General features: G+C 48.6%; 1 protein-coding gene across 9 annotated transcripts in view; it reads left to right on the top strand.

Annotated features, from left to right (window-relative positions):
* Positions 1 to 19,080, top strand: part of LOC142765574 (putative ferric-chelate reductase 1 homolog) — a 91,065-nt gene extending 71,985 nt beyond the window's left edge. For all 9 annotated transcript variants that reach the window (XM_075866777.1, XM_075866780.1, XM_075866778.1 and 6 more), the window contains 3 exons: positions 7,808 to 7,966; positions 15,234 to 15,574; positions 18,508 to 19,080. In XM_075866777.1, coding sequence (XP_075722892.1) covers positions 7,808 to 7,966; positions 15,234 to 15,574; positions 18,508 to 18,606 — 599 coding nt within the window. In that variant the 3' untranslated portion in view covers positions 18,607 to 19,080. The remainder of the gene's footprint in view (positions 1 to 7,807; positions 7,967 to 15,233; positions 15,575 to 18,507) is intronic.
* The last annotated feature ends 7,140 nt before the right edge of the window (positions 19,081 to 26,220 follow it).

Below are 26,220 nucleotides of genomic sequence, written 5' to 3'. Positions count from 1 at the left end.
TTCCGTGACGTGCGGGTCCGCAGCCAAGTACCTTAGCCACTAGACCACCGCAACGGGGCGCTCAAACTTTGCCGGAGCGTTGCGTAAACCGAAGGAAATTACATTGAACTCTAGAGGCCATCTGTTGTTGCAAATGCTCACTTGTCCTCCACTTCATGCATAGGTATTTGTCATTACTGAGCGGAGATCGAGGCTTGAGAAATATTTAGTGCCCTGGCAGGAGTCGAGTGCATCGTGAATTCGTGGCATCGGATATAAATCTTTGCGCGTAATATTAGTGCTCGATAATCAATGCGAAATCGTACCGAGCCGTCCCTCTTCCGGACCAGCACAATGGGCTACGACCAAGAACTGGACGATGGCTGATTATGTCGCGTTTCAGCATGTTAGTGACGTTGTCCCCGGTGATTTTGTGCTCCGCGGCAGACACGCGGTATAATCGGCGGCGTATAATGGAATTACCCTCTGTTTCAATACGGTGCTCTGCGGTGGACGTGCGCTTGAGAAGATTGGTGTGGACGTCGAAAGAAGCACTGTGTTTTCGAAGTAGTGCCAAGAGATCCTCCCTTTGCACCGCAGAGAAATCAGGATTTTTGGTAGCAATTAAAGCAGTGGTTGTCGATGATGGTCTTCGTTTGCAATAGGTGACAATGGTACATAGTTATCAAGGGGCATTAGGGTAAGAGGTTCGGTGTGAGCAAAGCAGGCCAACCGGGTATCTTGAGGCAGAAGAAGTGGCGAAGACGTAGTGTTACGGGCAGTGATCAACGCTCGGCTGTCACTAAACCTTACCATGCTAGGTGTAATAATGATCCCACCATATATCTAGCGATCACATGGAGCGAGAAACACATCCCCATTAATGATCGTATCAGACGTTAACGTCAAGATATTCTCGTTGTCAGGGGGTGTGCTGCAATCGGCTGCCGTGACGAAATGCATTTGGCCAGTATCTTTATCAAATGAAAATTCTATAGAAGTCACATGAACTACCCGCTGATGTTAAGATATTACGGCCGACGCTGAAGAAAGGAAATCCTATCCCAATAATCTCAATATAAGTGCGTGTGGACATGACGACAGCACCAGAAACAGAATATGATAAAGGACGCCATCGATAAAAACTCTCGCTGTGCCCACACTGACAGGCCGAACAAAACAAGTACTGCATTGGCACACCGAAGAGGAGGTCCAGTATACGGCGCCTTTACTTTGCGCATCCGAGAACGCAGTTCAGTACTAATGACGGAAAGCGCCGCACCTCTGTCTACCAATGTATCAGTCCATACACCTTGAGTACATACTGACAGGACATTTGAGGGCCACTGCGGAGAAGTTTGGCTTGTCCCGAAACATGCAGCTTTCCCTCCCAAAGCTGCGCTTCTTAGTTTGCCGGGCGGTGGCCCCGGTCGAGGTAGCTGGCCGTAGAGGCGAAGAGGAATGACTCATCGGTGATGGTGAGCGGTGACGCGCCATCGCCGATCGTGATGGCGCGGTCGTGGTGAGAGAGCAGTCATGGACCCGTAAATTGGAGACGTGGGGGGTAGTGTCCTAAAAGAAGGCGCCAGTGCCGGAGCCTGTACATAAGTTGGGTGGGGTGGTGCCTGAGAAGAAGGCGCCAGCACCGCAACCCTTGCATATTGTGGGGTCGCTACAAGATCATGCCTGGGGACTTCAGTAGACCTCATGGCATCAAGTTCTTCCCTGATGATGTTGCGGAGGCAGCAGTCAGGCGACGGCGTGTGGAGCTCAAGATGAAAAGGCACAGCTTGTGCCTGGAGTTCTTCATGGTGCAAATCAATGCACGTAGCTCGCTGTCAAAGGGTGCACTATGAGGAAACGTGTCAGGTTGCAGACGTAGCAGATAGAGCTCATCAAGACGCTGACATGTTGCGACAATTTAGGACACAGCAGCGGGGTTCTGTACCGCATGCGCGTTGAATGCCACAACACCATTGCCTTTGAGCAGATGGTGCATCTTGTCGGTCTCCGTCATTGGGTTCTTCACTCGACGACGAAGGGCGAGGACATATTGAATATATGACGCGTGCTACTCACCGTTTTGCTGGGCTCGCTCAGCTAGCTTCGTCGCAATGTCTGAGTGAATGGAAGCGTTCGCAAAAATCTGGTGCAGCTGGTGTTTAAATGAGGCCCGATCAAGAGAGTCCAGATCAGGATTGAAGAACCAAGTTTTTGCCACAATGGTCAGGTAAAAGGAGACGCCTGTGAGGTTCGTATAGTCCTCCCAGGGGTTGAGGAACTTGCGTTGTCGTACTCCTGCAGTCGCCGACGTCGTCACCATGAGGGCCGGCGAATACCAGGGAATTCTTGTGTGGCGTGGTGATCCAGGAGGAAGGAAACGCTGTTGGGGCAGATGTCATGGCCGCTGCCACAGAAGAGCCCTCTTTTTGTGACACTGCCGAGGTCGTTTGGGGCAAACGGTGACTGGAACAGAGCTCCAGAGGTGTATTGAAGTGAAAGGCGTAAATACAACGGTAGAGTGAGAGGACTGGGTGATCGGATGGCATAATCCACCACTTGCGATACAACGTTTAAGCCTCCAAGACTCTTCTTTATTCACACTTAAGCCAAAACACCTCTGCCTTGACCCAAGTGATAGTGATGAGTATTTATAAGGGAGAAGGCGAATAATATGAATAGTGCTAACAGTATACACGGATAGTGCTCACGTTATATTTAGTTAAGGACTTGATAGAACCATTGATGGAAACAACTTAAGTGTCAGTGACATCTCGCACATGAAAACGCTACTATGAAACAAAATGTTGTGAAAGAAGTATTCGCTAACTCTCTACCCGATACTCCCGTGGCACATAATTAGGTTCTCAACTAATGACCGGAATTACTGAGTATCAAATTATACAGTATTTTGTGTCCCTGGTGCACTTGCGTACTCTGTCAAGAACGGAACTCTTTAATGTACGGGACACTTGTCCGGCGCGTCCTCCATTCATACGTCTCATATGGTTGGGCCATACTCACAGTAAAGCCCTCATTACCAGCCGTCACGATGCGAGCAATGTTAGAAACAGGGTTAAAATAAATGAACAAGGTATAAAATATTATATACGAGAAATAACAAAAAAGCATTCGCAATAGTAAACTGAAAAACGTGAAAAAATCACTGCATATCCACGGAGTGCATCATGATGAGTGGTGTGAAGCATCCGTCCGTCCGCCTGTGCGACCGTCCATGCGTCCATCCGTCAATCTGTGCGTCCGTGCATGCGTTCGTCCGTGCATTTATTCCTGCGTCCGTCTGTCATCCATCCATCCGTGCGTCCGTCCGTGCATCTGTCTGTCCGTCCGTCTATCTAGTGAACACTCCAAGTACTGCCACCTCGCATATTTTCATGATATATTCGACATATGGAAGTCCCGCCATTCAGCGGACATTCCAAGGACTAGAAAAAAGATGGCACACACGCAATTTCTTACGGCCAGTGCTTCGTGTCTGCTTCCCACCTTTTACTGCCTTTAGTTCATGGCTATGGGAAGCGAAAGCAATGCATGGTGGCGCTACGACTCTGGACAGGCACCGCTATCTTTGGTAAAAAAGTAGAAATCGGAATGTATATCATGCATTTTCCATTCCTTTCAATGCACTGCCGCTCACTTGCGTTTTCGTGTAGAGAGCACGCGCTATGTTTGAGTCACCTCACATTGTACCGGCTGCAGTGCGGCTTCATAAAGATCTCTGAGCGAGACAAGCACTTCCCTACGTTCCGAGAAGCGAATCTAAGGAGTAACGCTCGTTAGTCAAGTGTATGATGTGGAGCAGACGATGGAAGACGAGAACACCCGCGTCACTGTGAAATGCATTTCTCAGGTCCTCCGTGATAATACCGCGTACGACGTATGCCTAGAGGTAAGTCTCATCCTGCTGACATGAAGCCGCATACTCCAGCGATGTGCTGTGTTGACGTTTATAGAAACCATATAATTGCTGTTTTGATGTGGTATCTAGCAGTAGCAGCCGTGTACTGTCATATGCAAGCGTTTCCGGTGTGCTAAAAAATACATCAAAACTAAAATTATACGGTCATAGTATTAAAATGTCCGAGAAGTTTTAGAGTCATGTGCTCCACGCCGTGGGCGCATGACCCACTCTCGTAGCCGCGAAGCAGAAAGTTGAAGTTTAACCACAGTGAGTCAAGTTGAAGTGCTCGCCTCTTTTCTTGGTTTTTTTTTTGCTCTAGTATCATGCTTGCTCTATCTTTCGAGAACCCGGCTGTGTTAGCCAGCTGTGACTTGCTAGGGAACTGATACAGCTTTACACATGGAGTTGGTGTTGCCTGCATTGTTGTGGCAGCTCACAACAGAACTACTTCGGACCTCGCCGAAGCTTCCGTGGGGCCGCTTCTTCCATCGCAGAAAGGCAGCTTCGCACAGCGAGCGTCTCGTTTCAGCGCGCCAAGCTGACAGCACGGCGCCCGCACTGACTTCAGAACGCGTTGCGTGCCTGTCACACCCGTTCCCGTTTCGGCGAAACACACCGACTCGCCTACGACCTCTCCCACGTCTCTCCTCAAGTTTTCCGGAGCTCGCCGCCAGGACCAGACGCGGCGTTGTCGTCGCTCCGCAAACTTGTGCTTCGGTTCCCTATATACTAGTTCACTATATTCATGGCACTGTCACTAAACCCACGCTAAACTTTGCTAAAACGAAGGAGGTTACACCCAGCGAGTTTAACGTAGCAGCCCTGTCGGGTCAGATAGTGCTAAGTGCGTCCATCTGATACTAGTTTTCTTTAGTAGGCATCAAATTCAAGGGAAAATTTATTGAAGATTGAGTCACCAATACTGATCTCTGTAATTTGTTTCATCTTAAAGAACCATCTTTCTATTTATGGTTAACGGGAGCGGGTTTCCTCCTCAATTGAAAAGGGTGCGCGTGTTCTGCTCCTCTAGTCCGGCCGTGGAGGTGGCTACCTACTACTACGACGACATACATCGCGGACGCCCGACCCACGGCATAGGGAGCTTCGCCCGCAAAGCAATGAGAAAACATGCCACTGACACTGGCGACATGCAAGATAAGTGTGCTAACGCCTGGCAGAGCTAGCAAATGCCCCTCCCCGTGCGTTTCATGGGCGCTGCGTTGTAGTACATTTGATGTCGGAAACAACCCGAGGGAAATCACAGCCGACGATGTGCATCTCAAGTGCCGTAAAAAAGCAGGAAGTCGATAAGGCGTAGCAAAAAGTAGCGCACACGCTGCGCATAGAGTTTGCGAATTTCCCTGCAATATTCTGCTACCGCCGGGCAAACCCTACTAACTTACTTCAAACAATAGCGTCATCGACACTTTGTTAAAGGCAACAGCGCATATTCACGAACTCGTATCTATGAGAGGGTGAGGTGGCGGAGGTAAGGCATGTGCTCACGTCCCCACGTTTCACTATAGTTAAACGGTTATACGTTTTTTAGGGGCGAAGCTCCTTAAGGCGTCGGTCTGTCCATCCCTTGTATGTATGAAGTAGTACGTAGCCACCGCTGGCATATACCCGCTCTAGAGTGATTATATGCCAGAGGGGATGTGAGATTTGGAGATGGCGGTACTTGGAGTTTTCACTAGATGGACGTACAGACGGACAGACACACAGTCTAGCAGACGGACGGACGGATGGGCGCACGAATAGACAGACAAATGGATGGACAGTCTCACGGACGGACGCACGGATAGACGGATGGACACATGGATGGACGAACGGATGGTCGCGCGGACGGACGGAAGCAAGAACGGAAGGATGGACGGAAGCACAGACGGGCTGACGGACGCTTCGCCTCACTCATCATCATTCATTCCGTGCATATGCTGTGAATTTTTCTCACTAACTTAAGATAAAGATACAGACATTCCTGTTTAACCAGCACCACCAAAGTGACGCTGAAACACTTCTTCGGCATGTAAAGAAAATGTTGCCGATCGGCAATCAAAGTTCCTAGGAACATGTGAGCCAAACATTGTAGCTCAGCGCGCAGCCTGCAATTTGCGATAAATTGTCAAAATACGCTAGAAGTTGCTCCTTCTTCTCGCGACACATGACGTCATAAGCCAAAACGACGCAGCATAAGCCCTTGGCCTACCGTCTTTCGCTGATTTGAGTATCGAGAGCTGTATAACTACGACGGCCGCCGTGGGATGGCGCCATGTGCCTGCGCTCGCTATTACTGAAACACACACACAAAAAATTCGCAGCATACTACGGGGTGAATGATGATGAGTGGGTGAAGCACCTGAGGGGAAATCATCGGTAAAACTGTGACTGTTCAAGGAAAGTTCGCCCACTACATCATCAAGAAAGACGTGAGAAACACTGTGTGTGTATATGTACGGCAGGGGCCTCGCGCCGTTGCCTTAACGCTTGGCCATCTCGTTCTCGAACGCTGGGATCTTTGGCGGTGGCGTCGCGCAGCCAGACGACACGCTTTGGCCTCCCGCTCTCGTACGGCAGGATATTGGCGGCGGCGTCGCGCAGCTTCACGGAGCGCTTCTGCCTCGCGGGCTCGCACATCGGGATTCTGTCTGCGAGCACGCGCTGCCACTGCTCTGCGGCCTTATCTATCGGGCAACTCCGAGCGTGCGCCAACAGCGAACGGATTTTATTACAATGCTCCCCACCATCTGGTAAACAATCGAACAACTTAACTAGAGGTAGCCAGGCCATCTAGTAAACAATGCAAGAACTAAACTAGAGGTGGCTACATACATACGCCGACGATGGACAGACCCACGCCTTAAGAAGCTTCGCCCCTAAGAAACGGTGAGGAAGTGGCCAAGATGATGACGTGTGTTGTCGAACGGGCTTAATGTCTTGCTTCTTAGTCATCCGCCTCTCTGCGTAGCCTCGAGCAAACGCACTGCTTCGAAAACAAAGAAAAAGCGTCTGAATCGTGCGATAGGCCGCTAAAATTACGTTTCATAAATGGGGGCTTCTAAAAACGTTTGAAGCAGTAGATTCATGATTAATTGATTGATATGTGGGGTTTAACGTCCCAAAAGCACTATATGATTATGTGAGACGCCGTAGTGGAGGGCTCCGGAAATTTAGACCACCTGGGGTTCTTTAACGTGCACCCAAATCTGAGAACACGGGCCTACAACATTTCCGCCTCCATCGGAAATGCAGCCGCCGCAGCCGGGATTTGAACCCGCACCCAGCGGGTCAGCAGCCGAGTGCCTTAGCCACTAGACCACCGCGGCGGGGCAGATTCATGATTAAATTGGCAGGGTGGCTTTGTAGGGACATTCAAAACGATTTGTCGTGTTTTAGCAAAGCACAATTTCTCCCTCCCGAGAACGTGACTATTGCCACGCCATTACGCTTTGTAAGCGGAAAAACATGCGAAAAGAATATGCGAGTGGAGACGCCACCTTGACATTACAAACATAAAACACTGTCAAGTCAAATTTTCAAGGCGTCTACGAGCTCCTGCGTAGCTCTTGGTGAATAAAATTGAAATAAATTGTCATCTGTGGGTTTTATGGACCTAGCATATGAAGTTTCGGAAAATTTTATTATCGCGGCAAGGTCGCGGAAATACGGAATACTTACGGCCATTTAAAAATTTTTGACGTCACGCGTGGAGATTTCGACGCGAAATTTAAAAATGAGACTTGAACCTGATTTCCCACACTAATAATGAACCTGTGATAGTGCATCATATGACATTAAAGTTCTCAGAGTGCAGTTTGTCCATCTTAACCTGGTCACTGTTTGTTTGGTGCCTCTATAGGCGCGTAAAACGCTTAACACCATTGGCTTTGACCTTCTTTCTCGCAGTGGTAGCCATATACTACGCGCCGGGTCTGACCAAGTCTGGGCTCGGCGAATCTGGTGCCTTCCTCACGGTCCTGACGGTGCTGGTTGGCTTCCACGTCGCGGTGCACCTGGGAATGCAGACACTCGCCATGATCTCCACAAAGCCGCTGGATGCACTGAGTGAGAAGACCGCCTAAATAGTTAAAGCGAATCTTGTAAAGACTCACCTCTGTGTAGCTGGTGTTGTTCTGACGAACCCTCTTCCCTCACAGCTGACGCGTGCACACAAGGAAATAAAATTGAACGAAGTAACTTTTCTTTTCTGGACTAGTCGTATAGCCTGCATCCCCCCGGTTTGAGAACGGGTGCCTTGAACATCAGGCAATGCGCCCGCACCTGCCCAACGTCAACTGAACTGAAGCATACGAACATATTCCATCGACGGTGAAAAAAAAAACAAAAAAATTGGGGACTAGTATATTTGGTGCGGACGCTTCTCTCCAATCTTTCGTGACTGCGGACGAAACGCGATCTGCTAGTCAACATTAGGTCAACAACGGCAACAGCACATTTCAGGATAATTGAGCCTTCGCGAAATACGAATTTCAAGACAGCGTTTCCATGAGCGCGTCATGGTAATTTTGTTGGGTCGTTCGTTCATCCAACTGACGAACGCAGGAAAGAACATGAAAGCGCCACGCCGATTGCGCCCGAAAGCATCCCTCTAAGGGCGGCCACTAGCTATAAAGAAAAAAAAAAAGCAGTGCACTAACTGAAGCTTCGCTAGTGCCCGTTTGCCGCATTGAAGATGAACTCCTGACTTTCCTACACTAAGGCCGGTCCCAACCTGCAAGTCAGCGCTACCCACACCCATAGCTGCCCCTCGAACAGCGAACATGTGTAATTGGAAAACTGAGGTCTCAAGGTGAACCATTTATAGTGCTAATTGAGCACGCATGTGTTTAAACAACTGTGTTTAGAAAAAGTGGTATACGATTTAGAGTATAATTGGTACTTTACTATGGGAAAGCTGAAATCCATGCCGTGGGCCTAAGACGGTGGCTTCTGCGTTTAAACTAATGTTCATCAGTTCAGAGTTCAAGGTATTCTACTACGGGAGAGAAATGCAATAAGCTGTCCCAGTTTTGAGAGGGCATCTACAAACAGTGGCGACTGCGCAGTGAAATGTGTAGAATAAATGGTTAACGATTTAGAGTATACAAGGTACTCTAGTATGGGAGAGCGTAAAGTCATCTTGATGACATCACTCAACACTTCATGACTGAAACCACTTCATAAATGGTTTAGATCGTTTACGTGGGCATACAGACACGCGTTAATGGCGCTGGTTCAAAGTCGGAAACTTGAACACCCCGACAAATTTTTTGCTGTATTCTGACATTGCTGCTGTGCTCAACACAATGATATAACTAGTAACGACGAACCTTTAAGTCATAGTACATGCGTACTACTTACACTATCCGAGGAAGAGTAGTTGCTACTTCAGCGAAAACCAACTATTTAGTACCGTTGCTCTTCGTACACGAAGGAAAGGCGCACCGCGCTTATTTGGGCGCACCGTATATTTAGAAGCGAAGCTCCTTATAGTGGCAACCGTTTATCCCTCGTAGTCATAGTCGTAGTGTGTAACAAGTGTTACATTTTGACCTCCAAGGTTGTGCCGATGGGAGATTTCTCGTGTGCGTTGTTAAACAATAAAAAAAAAAATCGCAGCGTGTGCGTTAACTAAGAGCCAAATGCTCCTGTCTCTCAATCCCTATTAGCAGCCATTGGCACGTACATTGAACACTATCTGACAAGAAAGGTTTGCTACGTTATTCTCGCTGGGTGTAACCTCCTTAGTTTTAGAAAGGTTTAGCGAGCGTTAAGCCGCAGTGCCAAGAATACAATGAACTAGTATATACCATGAACTCGAGGTGGTTAAAGGTGGGAAGCAGATACGAAGCGCAAGCCATAAGAAAGTAAAAGCCGAATTCTCCTTCCTCTCATTTCCCATTAGCAGCAATTGGCATGTACATTGAGCTCTATCTGCCAGGAAAAGGTTGCTACGTTAAACTCGATGGGCGTAACCTCCTTGATTTTAGAAAAGCTTAGCGAGCGTTGGGCCGCAGTGCCACGAATACAGTGAACTAGTATATACCATGAACTCAAGGTGGTTGAAGGTGGGAAGTAGACCCGAAGCTCAAGCCGTAAGAAAGTGTGTGTGTGCCACATCTCGTTTAGTCCTTGGAATGTCCGCTAAATGACGGTGTTTCTATATGGGGAATATATGATGAAAAGATGCGAAATGGTGGTACTTGGAGTGTTCAATAGATGGACGAACGGACACACAAACAGATGCATGAATGGACGCATGAACGGACGCAGGGGCGAATGCATGGACGAACGCAGGGACGGACGGACGAACAGACGCACGCACGGACGGGTGGATGGATGCATGAACGGTCACACAGACGAACGCATAGACGGACGGAAGCAAAAATGAATGGACGCACGAGTGCTTCGCCCCACTCTCCATCATTCACTCCGTGGATATGCTGCCATTTTTTTTCCAGTTGCAACTGCTTTCGTGTGTTTACGATATCAATGGTATACCGTATAGGTGTGGTAACCGGAGGGAGACAGATTACTAACACAGCCTAGGGACAGGTGGCCTCCGCCGTGGAGGCTGAAGAGACCGCCGTTGCTTTGGCCATGATAAGCACCTCCACCATAACAATATTAAATGACTCGAAGATAGCCATAATTAATCTGTCAAAGGGGATCATCAACAACCTAGCAGCCAGGATTAAAAAAAATCTGTCAGCCTGACAACTGAATTAGTATGGGCCGTGCCCACTCGACGAACCCTGGGAACGAGGAGTTGCACCACGTAGCCCGCCGTCGAACAAACCGAGAGACGTGCCTCTCGGACCCAGTCTTCCCTGGTGAGGCACCGACTTCCTTTAATGACATCGCAAGCTTTTACAAAAGTGATCGGCGTGTTTATTCAACGCCTGATGAAGACCTTACGAGAGCGCAAGCCACGATACTCCGCCGCATTCAAACTTACTCTTTTCTTAGTTCTAAGCGGCTGGAGCTTATTACATGTGGATCGGTGAACCCCATCTGCCAAAACTGTAGCGTGCAAGAATCGTCTACCCAAAATCCTGTATTGTAGAGCTTTGATGGCTTTCCTCCCACCAAAATGCACCTGCTAGCTCGCTCACGGCCTGCGTGGGAGGAGCTCCTTAATACCCCTGTCACACGTGGAAACTTAAGTGCACTTCGAGCGAGTACACTTAGCCGCAAGTGGGATTTGCGCGCTGTCACACGAGCAAGTTTAGTGTTTCTCGCTACAAAGTACACTTGCCGGCAAGTGCGCTCCCCAACCTCCCTTCGCCGCGACGAAATGTGTAGCCTCTGTACCGGTGGCTTGTCCAAAATAGGCTGTTGCCTAAAGCTGCACTCATACCACTTTTAAATTATTGTTTTCATTATAACATACTGATATGTATTATACGAGACATAAAGAAAACTCTTGCTGCTCTCACCCTCGGCCACATTGGGGCCATGTCCACTCGGGGAATGCGGCAGCACATGTTGTTCAATAGCTGCGTCCGTCACGTTGTTAACTTCCAGTTGCCAGTAGGCGAGTCGTTTTGTAGTCGTTTATGATGGCGTGTGCCACTGGTGCTACTTCAACAAAGACGACGTGGTCCGACGATGAGACACGGGCGCAAAAGTAACAAATATATACTCCGCTACAAAAAGACCATTGCCACTGCCACCATTTCAAAAGTACACTTCGCTTTCTCGTGTGGAAACGAACTGCCGAAATGACACTTTGTGAGCGTAAGTACGCTCGCTCAAAGTGCACTTAAGTTGCCACTTGTGACAGGGGTATAAGACTCCAATTAAAGAGAAGCAGCTCGCTATTGCTGCCTGGGCCGATAGGGTCACTGCCCGACTGGGGCCACCTTGAGGACCTTCTCTCCCAATAAAATTGGTTCCGCCTCTCTTCACGTTAACACTGCGGTGGCCGCTAAATGTTGAACACAGTGACAACGCTGCTGTACTCGCGGACAAAAGTTCTTCGCAATGAAGAGCAATCTATGGGTGGAGCTTTTGCACGTGTAACATAGTGTGACGCGTGTTTCTTTCAGCTGAGGAAAGTGACAGTTGCTCAGCAAAAAGTGTTGCATACCATTTGTGGGTCATTTTCAAGACGATAGTCCTGCTTTGGACACTCGAATGCAGAAATTTCGGTCTGTGTGTCTTTTTGTTTGTCTGTCACATTAATCAGTCACCATGCTAAAGTTTGAGCGTTTGCTGAACGGCCAGCCATCTTGAACTGGTGGCTGCATTCATACTTGTGAATATTGTCAATCAAAAAGCAAATATTACTCATACCTGAAGAGCAGCATGAATACGTAAGTATTAGGTGGTGGGTTTCGTTACTAGAAAATACATGTATGCTTAATTCTAAAGACCCTAGTGTTTCGGACTCTGCGCGTAAAATGCGACACCATGCACGAAAAAGACACCCAGCAGTCAATTATCGTTTTTCGACGACATTTGCAGCGAATCACGGCGATATGCAGCCAATTTTTTAGTCTAGTTGGAAGTTTTTGAGGCGACTAGAAGGAAGTGCAGGAAGGTGAGGGATGATCACCTGGAGACGCAAAAGCCATTTAAATTTTGCGTATCCTAAAAAAAGAGACATATCGGTCTATAATTAGGCAGCACACAAAAAGAAACACAGAAGAGATAAACTGGACAAGAGCTTGTCCTGTTTCCTTTTCTTGTCTCACCAGTGCTTGTCCTGTTTCGTTTTCTTGCCTCACCAGTTCACGCTTGTCCTGTTTCATTCACTTGTCTCACCAGTGCTTGCCCTGTTTCCCTCTTCTGTGCGCTTCCTTTTGTGCGCTGCCCAATTATGGATAAGTTGTCACTCACCCACTTTCCCGTTCCACGGTATATCGATGCGTGCAAAAATTAGAAATAACAATGACTAAAGCGAAACAAATATTTAACTGGTGTGAGCTGTGCTGCATACTCGTTTATATAGCGTTTTTTTCGAACGTAGCAAACGCAGTTTGAATTGTGTGACCACAATTAATAATGACAACATCTGCTTTAGCGTCCTGAAACCTCATATAAAGGACACCTTAGAGGAGGGCTCCAGAAATTCGACCGCCCGGGCTCTTTAACGTGCACCTATATCCAAGTAGACGGGCCTCGAACATTTTCGCTTCCATCGAAAATGCAGCAGCCGCATTCACGATTTGATCCCAAGATATTCTGGTTAGCAGTCAAGCGATAACAATTATTAGTGGTTGTGGCTGTGCGATTCCGCTCGTTAGCCCTTGCTTCGTTGTTACAAAAAGTGCGCGAGTAAAGCGATAGTTCGGTTTTGGTGGTACATGAACGCAATATTAGCATTACTGAAGCAATCATTGCAAAATAACAAAAACGCCGACCCAGGTGAAATACACAAAATTTAAAAAGACGTTTCGGCTCTCCACACGAGAGCCTTGTTCATAGTCGCATCGTTATGGTTATTATACATTCAGCTGGAACAACGTTTATGGGCAGTGTTCTGCAAGCTACCGAACTGACTGCGCATTCGTGCTACAGCGTAATAAGGAACACATGGTATTACTAATAATTTCTTGATAAACCTTACTCAATATGTATTGTGAAAAAAATTTGTTAAGTGAACAGTGAACGAAACAAAATAATTGTTCTTTTTTTAAAGAGTTTCTTTTTTTTATTTCTTAGGCAGCACCTCATACTCCGCACACTTGTTTCCTAAAAAAGAATATGGCGCCCCTGACGTTTGTTGGTAAATGACATACGAGAGTACGCTTTTCGTTTAGTTATATTGTTTTGCATAGCTTAAAAACCACACTAATTCAATAACTAAAACAGGGTGAGCTTGTGCCTTATAAGCAAGTTAGAAAAAATTATATTGCGTGCACTGCAAGAAAACCTTCTTTTGTTCGGAGCTCAGCACTTCTTCAGCACTTCAGAGTTCATCTTCCTCTCATGTCCCGCGAAGTTCTCAAGTGGCTGAGCTGTCAACGTTCATCCTGGCATGCCCCGCGCACGCGCTTCGCTTCCCGTGGTTCGCACGCACACCGTAAACACCATGGATCACGCCGTAAAAAAACACGGAACACGCCGTAAACAACATTGAGAATGCCGTAGCACGCCGTAAACAACACGGTGGGTGCAGCAAATGGCTGGCGCACGTACTTTAAATGTATCTTGCGTCAATATAGTCGACGTACACTGAGAATTTGAAATGTCAATCAATTATTTACTTCAATAACGTATAGGTTTTTCTAAACGTGTTCAGGCTAAGGGAAAGCAAAGACGAAACTGGAATTGAAATTAACGTCAAGCAGCAGTACGAGAGGCAGCCTTCTTGACCTTCGCTCCCAGGCTAAGATGAGTTGACTCCGAGTAAAGCACAACATACCTCTCTTCTGAATTAGTTGACTCGCTGTCGCCATGCCGACGTGGGACAAAAGCGAAATTTTGAACAAACGCGTCACGCTGCCTTTTTTGTCATACGGCCTCCTAAACGGAGGGGTGAGGCGACTTCAAAGAATAAGCGCACAGGTAGGCAGCCAACGCGTCGCAAAAAGCCTCCCTTGTTTCGCTCAAGTTTGCACCTTTTGCACAATTCTTTCAAAATAGAATGCTCCGCACTTGGTCTGATTCACTAGAATAGGAAACCCACTTGTCCACCCTTTAGCACTGACGTTCAACTCTGTGAACCATGGATCACCTTATTCCCGGACCCGAAAGATTGCATGCAATGCCACCCTTCTTCTCAGCTCCCCCCCCCCATACTGTTGCAACCATAGACTGATGCGCACCACGCCACGCTTATTATCTTATCGCCATCGGAGCTTTGATGAGACATCACGGCGACGGCCCATCTGCTGCTGAAATCCACTCAGTCTTTTATAATTCGCCTGATATGATAGAACGACGTAGGCCATCGTGTTACTTTTTCCTGGGTCTATTGTGTTCATTCACTCTTTCTCTTCCCTCCCAACCTCCCAAACTTTATGCTCCCCAGGTGGTGTTACACTGATTTTGGCATCAGCCCATCTATGACGAAATGACGATGTCTTGTGTATGTCATTACATGACGTTAAAACTTGGTAGTTTTTGATGACGTCCCAATGTTGCCATGAGGCATTGAGGTCATGTGACAATCGGTGTGCCAATCGGCACGTTTTCGTTCTCTTGAATATTATGTGAGCGTATGTTGAATTCTACTGCTTGTTGTTTTCTTGCTTTATTCATCATTCATGCTGAAACCACTGCTCATAAGGTTTCGCGAAGCATTGTCAGATGTCACCCAATCTCGCAAATCTCATGGAACCTAGGCAGTTTTCAGCTGAACAAGATATCGTTCCATGCGCAGTTCTGGCCACCGTCGATGAGCCAAAGCAAGACAGCCCGGTGCCTACTTTGGGAGCTTCTTGCGGAACGAGCTCTGCGCAAGCGCCCCAAGATGGTGGTGCCGGCAAAGACGAGGCCAAAGAGGACGGAGCCGCCAGCGATGCTGAACCGGCCAGCAAGGAAGCAGCGGAAGACAGCGAAGCTCCGGAACGCAAGAGTGAGGAGGAGGCCGACGGTTCCTCTGAAGCCGCCGTCGCAGGCGGGGCTGCAGGCGCTGATCCTGCAGCCACCACTCCTCCGCATGCTCCTGCTCAAACTGACGCAGTGACTGCTTCTGCGTCACAGGCCCAGGAGCCAGCTTCGGTAGATGTTCCTTACTTCAGACTCTGGTTGCAAATATAAGTGAACGCTGGGTGGGTGGGTAAACCACTATAACAGAACCGCGTGAGAAACAGGAATACGAAGGCTTACGCACGACCGCAGTTTGTCAATGGATTGTGTATTGGGAGAAACACTTATTTAGGAAAAATGGTACAAAGAAACGCGTCGTATTGAAGAACACGTAAACTTCAGTTTATGTCGGGGAGACTGTGTCACTCGAGCGACAACTGCCAGCTTTGATCGTAAGAGCGCAATCATGAGTGCTGGTGCGCACGCTGTCTCTACAGATATTAGTCGATCGCTCGTGTATGTGTTCTGCTCTCACAGAACACATAATAACGCGAAAGCCACTTACCTGTCTGGAACGGCCGTATTCATTTAAATGAGAGTCGAGTCACGCTAGATGGGATCCGAAAGTGTTAGCTGCTAGCTTTATTCAGTAGAACATTCTTATTAGTTGCTATCACATTCAATGATTCACCATCGTTGCGAAAGAATGAATTTTTTCGTAAACTAAGAAGCTTTTTCTTTCTGGGCTATTCATAGGGATTTTTTGTAGCTTATTGCTTCAAATAGGTGGTGTAATTTTCCCCCATTCATTAGCACGCAGCGCTGACAAGCCTAAGATCAGTCATGTTGAGCGGTAAACGCAGTGGATCCCGCTTCTTCGGTATCAAACAGGAAGCCACGAGCTCAGTTCTTGTTCACGGCTGCTGCGTGCTGAGTGAAGAAAGAAGCAAAAAATTCAGCTGATCCCGCTTTCTAGGAAGTAACATGAAAATTAACTGTCTTGACAGAAGAAGTTGAGCGTTTACTGTGCACAAGGGTGAAGGAATGAATGCTACAGCAACGAATGATATTGTCATGTGAAGAACAATAAGCAACTCGAAACTTGCGGCGGGCATCTCAAGGAGAAACCCGGCACGAAATGAGCATACTCAGGACGAGTGCGAAGTGAAAGTTTCACAACTTGGCACTTAAAGCACGTTGCTCATACAGAAAGACAGGCGACCACCAAACCAACGCATAAGTATACACAGGACGAGTGGGAACTGCAACTATTCTTGTTTCTTCGTGTGTGAGGAGGGCGCCCTTTTTGCAAACGCGGCCGCGGCCACGAGCGATGTGACCTTCGTGATCTCTTTAACCTTTGTAACTTCAAATCAATCTTGCGGTGGAAGCAGAAGAGGTAGAAAGCGCTCAAATCACGAGATAAGTGCGCGCATACGGGCACCGTCCGATGGAGGGGCGCGCCTCGCCAAACACGGGGTGACGACTATTGGAACACGCCCAACGCACGCCCTTCGTGCCATCTAGCTACTGAGGATGAATATGCGCTGAAGTTGCTGTGCTCTGTGGAACCCCAACACTATATTGTGTATTTCAATCGCTTGCCATTAGCAACCTGAACGACGTACGCTTCGTGGCTTAGTTGGTCCGTGCCGCGTGCTGCGGAGCGAGGGGTCGTAGGTTCGGCGCCCGGCTATTACACCTTTTGATCTCGTTTTTTTTTCTTTCCAATATGTTATACATTTTGCAACGTCATATCCATGACGAAAATATGTCAGCGGAGTCATGATCAACCCTGGCATAAAGCACTTTCAAGTTTAAGAAAAGCAAGACGTCCGTTTCACTCGGAAGGCGAATCACTGATAGCAACCACAATCCATTAGACAACTATGCAAAGTATACTTTGCACAGTTCATATCTAAATTCATATCTTTGTCACACAGATACATATTTTGCAATAAGCACTCACTTACTAAATAGAATTAACCAGCATGTACTGTGCACGCTGACCGATACGAAGACATCGCGCTCGATGGCATCGACAAGCGGCCTTTAGACATGGCGCGGTCACTTTTTGGCGTATGGTGCTCAACTGCTAACGGCCGCGGGACCAAATCCTGATTTCGGCGACGTTTATGAACGCGAAATGCTACAGGCTCGTTTACTCAGATTAAGGTACACGTGCATGGCACCGATCGTCTCCTCGCCAATTTACTGCTCAGCCTGCTCGCACAATCGCTGCATCTGTTCGTCACATATTTGCATATCGACAGCCTTTAATGGGTTTATGTCTAGTTACCTTCATTGCCCGGACATGAGAGGCTTTATGGCGGCGAAAGTGGCCAATTAACCACTTTCGTGCTCTTTTGACGTGCAAATGCGTGGGCTAGTGACAAATACAATGCCGCGATATCTTTTAAGTTTCGCAAGTCCCACATTTCACATTTAGAGAAACCGAGAAGTTTTCATTGACTCTACGAACTTTCCTATATAATGAAACTACTTGAGCAAATGATTACCTAGTTGAACTCAGTTCCAACTGAGCAATGAGAGATTTCCGTAATCCGCAAGTGCGCTTCTCTGCGACGCATATTCGCCCTACTAATGGCGACACCGGTGGTGCTCCAAGTTGAAACGAAGTCCTAGTTTAACGTCCTGGGGGGCTTGTCAATTATCCGTGTCATACCAAGACAGCCGAGTCATAGCACAAGCGAACTGTGCTAGAATACATTGCTTTTAGTGAAAGGCTAGCGGCCATTAGTAGGACAGCCTGCATAGCAGGGAAACGCACCTGCGGATTAGGGAAATCTCCCATATTGCCGTAAATATCAACCATCAAAGCGAGTTCATTCGCACAATGGCATAGCAAGGTATTGTCTCTCGGGTGGGGGCAGGTTCAATCACTTTCTGTGCCTGCGTTTGTATGTGTGCGGGTATAGATACATACGCATGCAAAATTAAAAAAAAATGCATGTGGAGGTTTGACTCTCTTCTTCCTGCCTACGGTCCCACCGCTCATAATAGTATAAAGACAGTTGGTGATTTGCTCTTGCACAGTCTTGGCTTTCGCCTGTGTCAAGAATTCTCACGTGTATAATTTGGTATGTTTCTCTTCTTATTCGCAGTCAACACTAGACACAGTTAGAGTCGTCATTCTGGTCCTCTACAGCCTCATTATGCTGTGCGGTGTGACAGCGCTCGTCTGGATTGTGTTCAACCCCTGACAGCGCCGGACGTCGTCGGGGATGCCAGATTACGTCACACATTTCCGTTCTATCGTTATTCCAGCAATATTGCGTGCCGTTAGCCGACAACTGCACGATGACTGCGTGCTTTTATGTTGTCTCTCTTTGTGTCGATATTGTTCCCTACTATTTAACTGTACTTAAAGAACGTATAAATGTTCGCGTAAGTGTGTCAACTCTGACGTAGCGACATGTGCCTGCACCGACATGTGGCTTCTAAATTAGTTCGATGCTAGAACTTTTTTATCAAGGCGCTTCGGTGATATTTTTTGCGGCGCGTATTTTGTACGTTCATATTTGCACGCGCCAATCAAATGTATTGCGTATAACGTTTACAACTAGAGCTTCACGTTGCAATTACTTTTTTATGACATGAAAATCTGCACACTACATTACAGAAGATTACAAAACAAAGTAGACACTGTGGTAATAAAATTATATGTCCAATTGAAAGATATACGTGTCCTTATTCCGAGCAACTGACTCATCTAGGTCCCTCCGTATGGCACAGCCGGAAACTGGGTTTTCCACAATGGCAATTTTGTTCGGAGACTGGACGTAAGTGACTAACCAGATAAGGCAACAAACGCATCGTACATACAAAATGCAACTCCGCACTAAAACGCATTATGTGACTTATATATGTAGCGACAGGAGTCTCCTGGCTGAATCGCATAGGATCACATCAGGTGTCAGAACACGCGAATCACTCAACGAGTGGGTGGTTTAAAGCTACTTCACGGATGATGAAGTGTGCAGCTTCACAGGTGGGTGTTGTTGAAAACCACGTGTCTAAGCTCGCGGCTACGTCAACACGGAGCTGATAGACGAAGCGGACAAAGCGACGGCGAGTTAACGCAACATTCATTTAGAGTGCTAACACAGGCGTCACAATATTCGACATTGGGGCCGACAGCTTACGAAGCTTGCTATGTGGTGGGACGATGAGCCGGAATTTCTTTGGTCGTTCCTTCTTTTCGCGCTGCTTGGCTATTTTATGGGCCCTGGGGATCTCTTGCATGAGCCAGCGATCCACACCACGAGGTTCTGTTCACTAGTCCTTACGTGCAGACTCTGCTCGATCTCGCAGCCAATAGGCAGTTACAACGTAAGAAATGTAGTAATGTAAGCTTCCCCTTTGCTCCCACCCGCCACCTGCCGAGCCATGGCTTTTTTTCTCCCCTTCATCCCTTCCCCAGTGGAGGTAGCAAACCGGATGTGCGTCTGGTCAACCTCCCCGCTTTTCCTTACATCCTTATCTCTCTCTCTCTTTCTCTTGTAGCGAGAGAGGAAGACGGGACGGCGGCCAACGTCGTCGTGTCGTTCTCTCGCCACTTTATTCCACGCCTGAAGCGGAGCCGCGGCGGTTGCCAGCGTCCGATACGCCAAGTGCGCTAGCTTGTTCTAATACTCGCGCAACTCGAGTTAGCATCCGCTGCACGAGAGGCGCGGCGCGGTGATTGAGAAAATGATGATGATGATCATGCACTACAGGGCTCCCCCCCTAGCGCTTTGCGCGATTTGAAGTGTATATAACAAAGAAAGAGAAAGAGACTATATACATGAACGACAATCCGCAAGGTGTCCGTTTAGGAAGTCCAGTTTGTCAACGTGTAGTGACCATCGGGAACCAGTGGGTCTGTGTTGGGCGACACTGGGAGTTGCGCAGAGGACGAAGAAGTAAGCGTTCGTAAACTGTGTTTGCACACAAGTGGGTGACACGATGACCAGCTGGGGCTTGCTGGGAGCGCACAGGGTGTCGCGAGTGAGCATTGCAGGTAGAGATGCGTTCAGGGCGAGGTGACGACGGGTGCACAAAAGCCGATTTGGCCTCTGAGCGCGAAGCAATTAGAAGTGGCGTAGTGAAGTCTTGCAGACCACCCATCGACAAGCAACGGCTTTGACGGTGCTTTCGCGGGCGTGCACAGAACTGGTGCCGATGTCGGTACGCAGGTGTCGTGACGTGAGTGGTATTTGAATATGAGTGGACTTGACCACTTATGTTGGCAGTGAGTAAGTAGGATTGTACACGTTGGGTAGAGGTGAATGACGTATGCGGCTTGTAAAAGGGTGTGCCTACAGTCCGGTTACACGCCAGCTCGCCTACGGTTTCCGTCAAGAACTTAGTAGGAGGCGTGTCACGGGATCCAGCAGATATGGACTCTGAAGGAGGCTCAGTGGGCGTACCTTGACTTGGGGAAACACCTTCAGTAGTCGGCGTACGTCGGTTCGTGCGCAGGTCGGTATGGAAGATGGGTGCTTGTATGCCAGGCGTGAGATGTGCGGTCTGCTGTGACATAGGCAGACCAGGCACGTCGTCCTCAGGAGCGTCGGTCATAGTCGCAACATCTCGGAAGTTTGGTCGTGGTTGACAGCTTGTGGCTTCAACTTCGCCTGCGAGAGACTGCGAGGGCGAGGATGGTTGCTGCTAGCAGGACACGCAGATCATTGAGGTGAGTGAAAAGGCACCTTCGGACATTGTCGACACTGAAGCCTCCACGACCGGGGGGTGCATAGCAGGCGTGTCGATGTCCGTAGTCATGGTAGACACCAGGGTGTTCGGTGATGTTACCGTCGTAGCACCTGACGTGTCAGCCGTGTTGTGAGCCATGGAGGTCGGCCGAGACGAGCCAGTGGTAAGCATGGCTGCAGTGTCGTCGGCCGAGGACGATGAAAACACAAACCCCGTGGCTGACTGGTTGCCTTCAGCCCAAATGTCGAGAACCATGGCGGATGGGCAGTTGGGCGCAGGACACGCGTCGCTAGTGGTCAGACGAGAGGTTAAGTATCGTTTATTGGACGTTGTTGAAGGCGAAAGCTTCGAGGTCGGGAAGTCAATAACGGGCGAAAGGTCACCTGTGCCAGACTCCGAGGCGGGCGGCAAGGTGGTCGTCATGGAGTCTGGTGGGGCCACGGTGTCGCCTGCCGTCGCCCTCGTGGAAAACGTGCAGGTAGCAAGCGTGCCAGAAGGACCATCGGCCGATGACTTCGAGAAAACGCACTTCGTGGTGGACAGGTTGTCGGCAGCAGAAACGACTTCAAGCACCTCGTCGGATCTGTGACCGGGGGCGAGGATCACTGCGCTAGTGGCCGGACCCAAGGAGGAGGGAGACGTTGTCGGGGAAGTTAGGTTGCGGTCAGATGAGAGCTTCGGGCTGGAGGGTCCAGTACGCTGCGACGCAGGGAAAACCTGAAAGTCGCGCGTAAACGGCAGCGGGTGGTATGTGAGGCCATAGCTGGCAAGCACCGCAGAGCAGAGGTCATCGTAAGGCTGATGGCTGGAGGTTGAAGTGGCAGAGAGATGACGCAACTCTACCGGAAGGGCGTCTTGAAGAATGGCGTGCATCAGCGGCTGGTCCGTGACGCCATTCATCGCAAGAACGGCATCAAGCTGCATGAACCATACCTTGGGGTAGGTCGATTGGAACGGCGGCACTGGCGGGCAGAGTTGCGGGAACATGGCAGCGGGCCGCTCGGCGAAGGGCGTGTTCTTCGGGTCACCAATGTAGCGAGAGAGGAAGACGAGACGGCGGCCAACGTGGTCGTGTCTTCTCTCGCCACTTTATTCCACGCCTGAAGCGAAGCCGCAGCGGCTGCCAGCGTCCGATACGCCAAGTGCGCTAGCTTGTTCTAATACTCGCGCAACTCGAGCTAGCATCCGCTGCACGAGAGGCGCTGCGCGGTGATTGAGAAAATGATGATGATGATCATGCACTACACTCTAAGCTTCACCTGAAAGAGCCTCTCACCAGTTTTCACAGTTTTAGGTCTACAAGTGCATTGGGTGTTCACTATGACGTCTGCCGAAATTCCCAACGTAAACACCGTGGTAATGGGTCGAAGTTCAAGCTCAACGCTGCTTGCCCCTCTCCTCGCGGCCGCGCGCCTTGAGATTAGGGCATGACGTACATGATGTAATTGTCCTACGTAGGTAGTAGCGCTGTGATGGTAGTGCGGGGACGTCGCCCCTCTACGTAGGCGCCTGGACAATGACGCTGCCAACAGTGGCACTTGACACTGTCATAATTGTTTGGCACGTGTGTTGTTTGTGTAATTTTGAACTTGAATTTATGAATGAAACTTAGTTATTAATTTGTTTTAATTCGTATACACGAAAAATGCGATGACACAAATGAAGTAGGGAGGGAACACGCTGACAGCTACCACTTACAGGGGCACAACGCCTGCCAGCTCCTTTGGGAAGGGGAAACATAGAGAAAAGGGAGACAAGAGGGAAGAAAATGGAGTGAGAGAGCAATGATAAAACAAACGGAATGTGGGTGTTTTTTTTTTAATTGTGAATCGAAGTGAGATACAAGACTAACGGACCTCCGTCTCGTGCTTTGATCGTCGTGCAGACGACGCGTGAAACGAAACTAATTTTCTGCCGCGTTGGAGGGGCAAGGTCTCTCTGTCCCGACGCGGAAGCGGCCCACTGCGCGCTAAACGCACACACCGAAGGACCATAATAGTGTTGTTCATTCATCCACCTCTCATTAGGCTCATTTGTCTTCCTGCGTCTAAAAAAAAATTCCGCCATATCCACGAAGTGAATGATGATGAGTGGGCGAAGCTCCGGAGGTAAACCTGGTAAACCATGAATCCTCTGTACATTTTGCCCACTCGATTTTATTACATCGCACTCCTAGCGTACGTCGCCGCACTAAATCGAAGGATTGCCTTCAATCAATGACACGCGCCATATGTGACATCATTCCTATTTTATAAGATCTCGCGTCTTTCATCAACTACAAGTACCGCTTTCTAGTTTATAACATCTTGCATCTTTTCATCATCAGCTACAAGTACCACCATCTAGTAAACACTACAAGAACTAAACGAGAGGTGGCTACATACAGGAGACGGTACCGCCATCTAGTGAACACTGCAAGAACTAAACTAGAGGTGGCTACATACAGGGGACGGTACCGCCATCTAGTGAACACTGCAAGAACTAAACTAGAGGTGGCTACATACAGGCTACAGGGGACGCACAGCCCATGCCCTAAGGAGCTTCGCCCCTAAAAAATCGTAATGTCGTGCTGGCGGGCCACACCACCGCTCTGGCACCCGCACAAATGTCGTAGCTTTATTGCTCACCGACAGCTTGACAGCAAAGCAATCGGTGAGGGCGCATTCGGCAGAGCTTGCAGTGATCAAGCATAGAACACCAACACAACAGTGCTCGCGGGTCTGGGTCTCGGGCTGGTTCGGGCATAGAGTTTCCTATAAGTACACTAGAGGAAACTCTGACGCTAGAGTCTATGAAAGCTGTAACACACGGCGCTTCAGCGAGAATGTGAATGGTGGATAGCACATGGATTCATCCAAACTTCGTTTTTCTGGTGGCGTTTGGCTTCGCGCGGCTTGGAGCTGCTTTGTTACGAAAAGACCATCAGATAATGTTCGGCCCCTGCACTTCACCACCAAAACCTTTGGCTCACGAGTTCAAATCGGGTCACACAGTTCACAATTGTTTGTTCTTTTCATTCGAAACACATCCCAACAGAGCAATCAACAAAAGTGCAAGTGCGTTCGGAGTCCGGAAGCACGTATACCACCCATCATATCTATGGTCCTCGTTAGTTATTTTTAGCAACTTCTACTGGTTAGGGTACATAATGAACTAGTTACCTTGTGTGCGCATTACGTGTTGATGCGTATGCGTCATAATAATGTGATCTTCCCTCTCGCGTGCCGAGGAACGCAGGGAAAGTTTATAACTTGCGAAGGCATACGTGGCGCAAGCGGCAAATGGTTCAAGCCCGCCTCCTTTCTTACTTGATTCGCTCCGCTACAGAAGATTGCTTTTATTAGCCCGTAAAAGACATATTAAAAATATTCTTGTGGCATAATGCTTTATTGGGTGCGCAAGAACTGCCAGTGTCTAAAATTCGATATGTGACCTCGTCTAGGGCCATTTAAAAAGTGCCCTGTGCCTTCCCTTTATCAACAAAACCCAGCCGTACTTAGTTGGTTTCAGTCCGCACAACAAATGCTTTCTTTCAGCTAATGTACATACTACGACTGCATTTAGTTGAAGGCTCGTCATTATTGCCTAAATTGCCGCGTCTTTCTCAGCAAAGTTGTGAAAGAATTTGACAAAACCAGTCAGAATGTTGCAAATCCCACTTTAAAACCAGTGACACAAAGATACACTTGTAACGTGGAGTCAACTTTCTGGAAAAGTCTAGGTGCTTTATAGGTGCTTGATAGTATTGGTCTCGTGTCTCGTTTGCGCTCAAGCCGGGACGGCTCAGTGCTCTCCCATAGTAGAGTACCCTGTACTCGAAATCGTTACCCCCTTTTTCTAATCCCCCCCCCCCGCAATCCGCCTTGTGTATGAGGTTCAGTTTCAAAGGGACGGCTGTCAGCTCTCCCATAGTAGAGTACCAAGTACTCTAAATCATTAACCACTTTTTTTAAGTGCACGCATTCCATGCGAGGACGGCTTTCAGATCTCCCGTAGTAGAGTACGAGTGCTCTAAATTGTTCACAACTTTTGCTAAACACGTGCATAGGGACGGGATGGCTTTGTGCTCTCCCATAGTAGAGTACCTATAGTACTCTAAATGGTTAACCACTTTTTCTAAACACATCATGCGGCGTCGCCAAGAGAATGAGGGGCGGCTTCCAGCTCTCCCCCAGTAGAGTACCGAGTACTCTAAATTGTTAACCACTCTTTCTAATCCCATTGTTTTATTTGGGGCGAAGCTGCTCTTAGTCTAACCTTGTCACGCGTAACCGGCAGCATCTCTTGAACAGTATAGTACATGATCGTTTCTCGTCTCATTTCTTAGATGGCGTTACTCTGCCGCTACTTTCTGATTGGCTGCTGCGCGCGCTTTGCCTGAGTGCACGGAAAACGAGTGCTTCTCTCAGTCTCTGAACCGTCGCCATATGTGTCGGCACGTTGGTGGGGCATGAACAGAACGAAGCAGTGGGCGCAGAGGGCTCCGAAGTTCCGCTACTCTCCGATAGACTGCTACGCGCACTTTACCTGAGTGCGTGGGGAACGAGTGCCTCTCAGTCTCTGAATCGTCGCCGTACGTGGTGAATCATTGGTGGGCATGGAAAAAGCATGGAGGTGGGCGCGTTGAACACTCTTGCGCTCGGCTTCCCTTTCTCGCGTGTCGTCGGTTTTACCCGCGCGTCGTCTGCATTCTCGAACGCGATCGTACGGACACATGCACGGACGGACGGACACACGAATGGATGGACGAACGCACGCAGGGATGGACAGACAGACATATGGGCGGGTGTGCGGACGGACGGGTGGGCATACAAGCAGAGATATGGACGGACGGATGGATGGATGGATGGACAGACAGGCGGGCGGGTGGATGCACGGATGGACGAACACAAGAACGGACGCATAAATGAGCGCATGGATGGACGCACAGACCACCACACAGACGGACGCACGGATGGACGTATGGACGCTTCGCCCCACTCATCATTATTCACTCCTTTAATATGCTGTGAATTTTTTTCACTGGGACAGCCTAGTGCTCTCCCGTAGTAGAGTACATCGTTCAATTTCAAAAGAGTTGAATATTGGGCGAGTTCGTGCTTTGACATAGAAACCATCGA

This window comes from Rhipicephalus microplus, chromosome 6 (genome assembly GCF_043290135.1).
Source record: "Rhipicephalus microplus isolate Deutch F79 chromosome 6, USDA_Rmic, whole genome shotgun sequence".
Taxonomy (NCBI): Eukaryota; Metazoa; Arthropoda; class Arachnida; order Ixodida; family Ixodidae; genus Rhipicephalus; species Rhipicephalus microplus.
The sequence above is the reverse complement of the archived record's forward strand: the minus strand, read 5'-3'. Positions and strand labels throughout refer to the sequence as shown.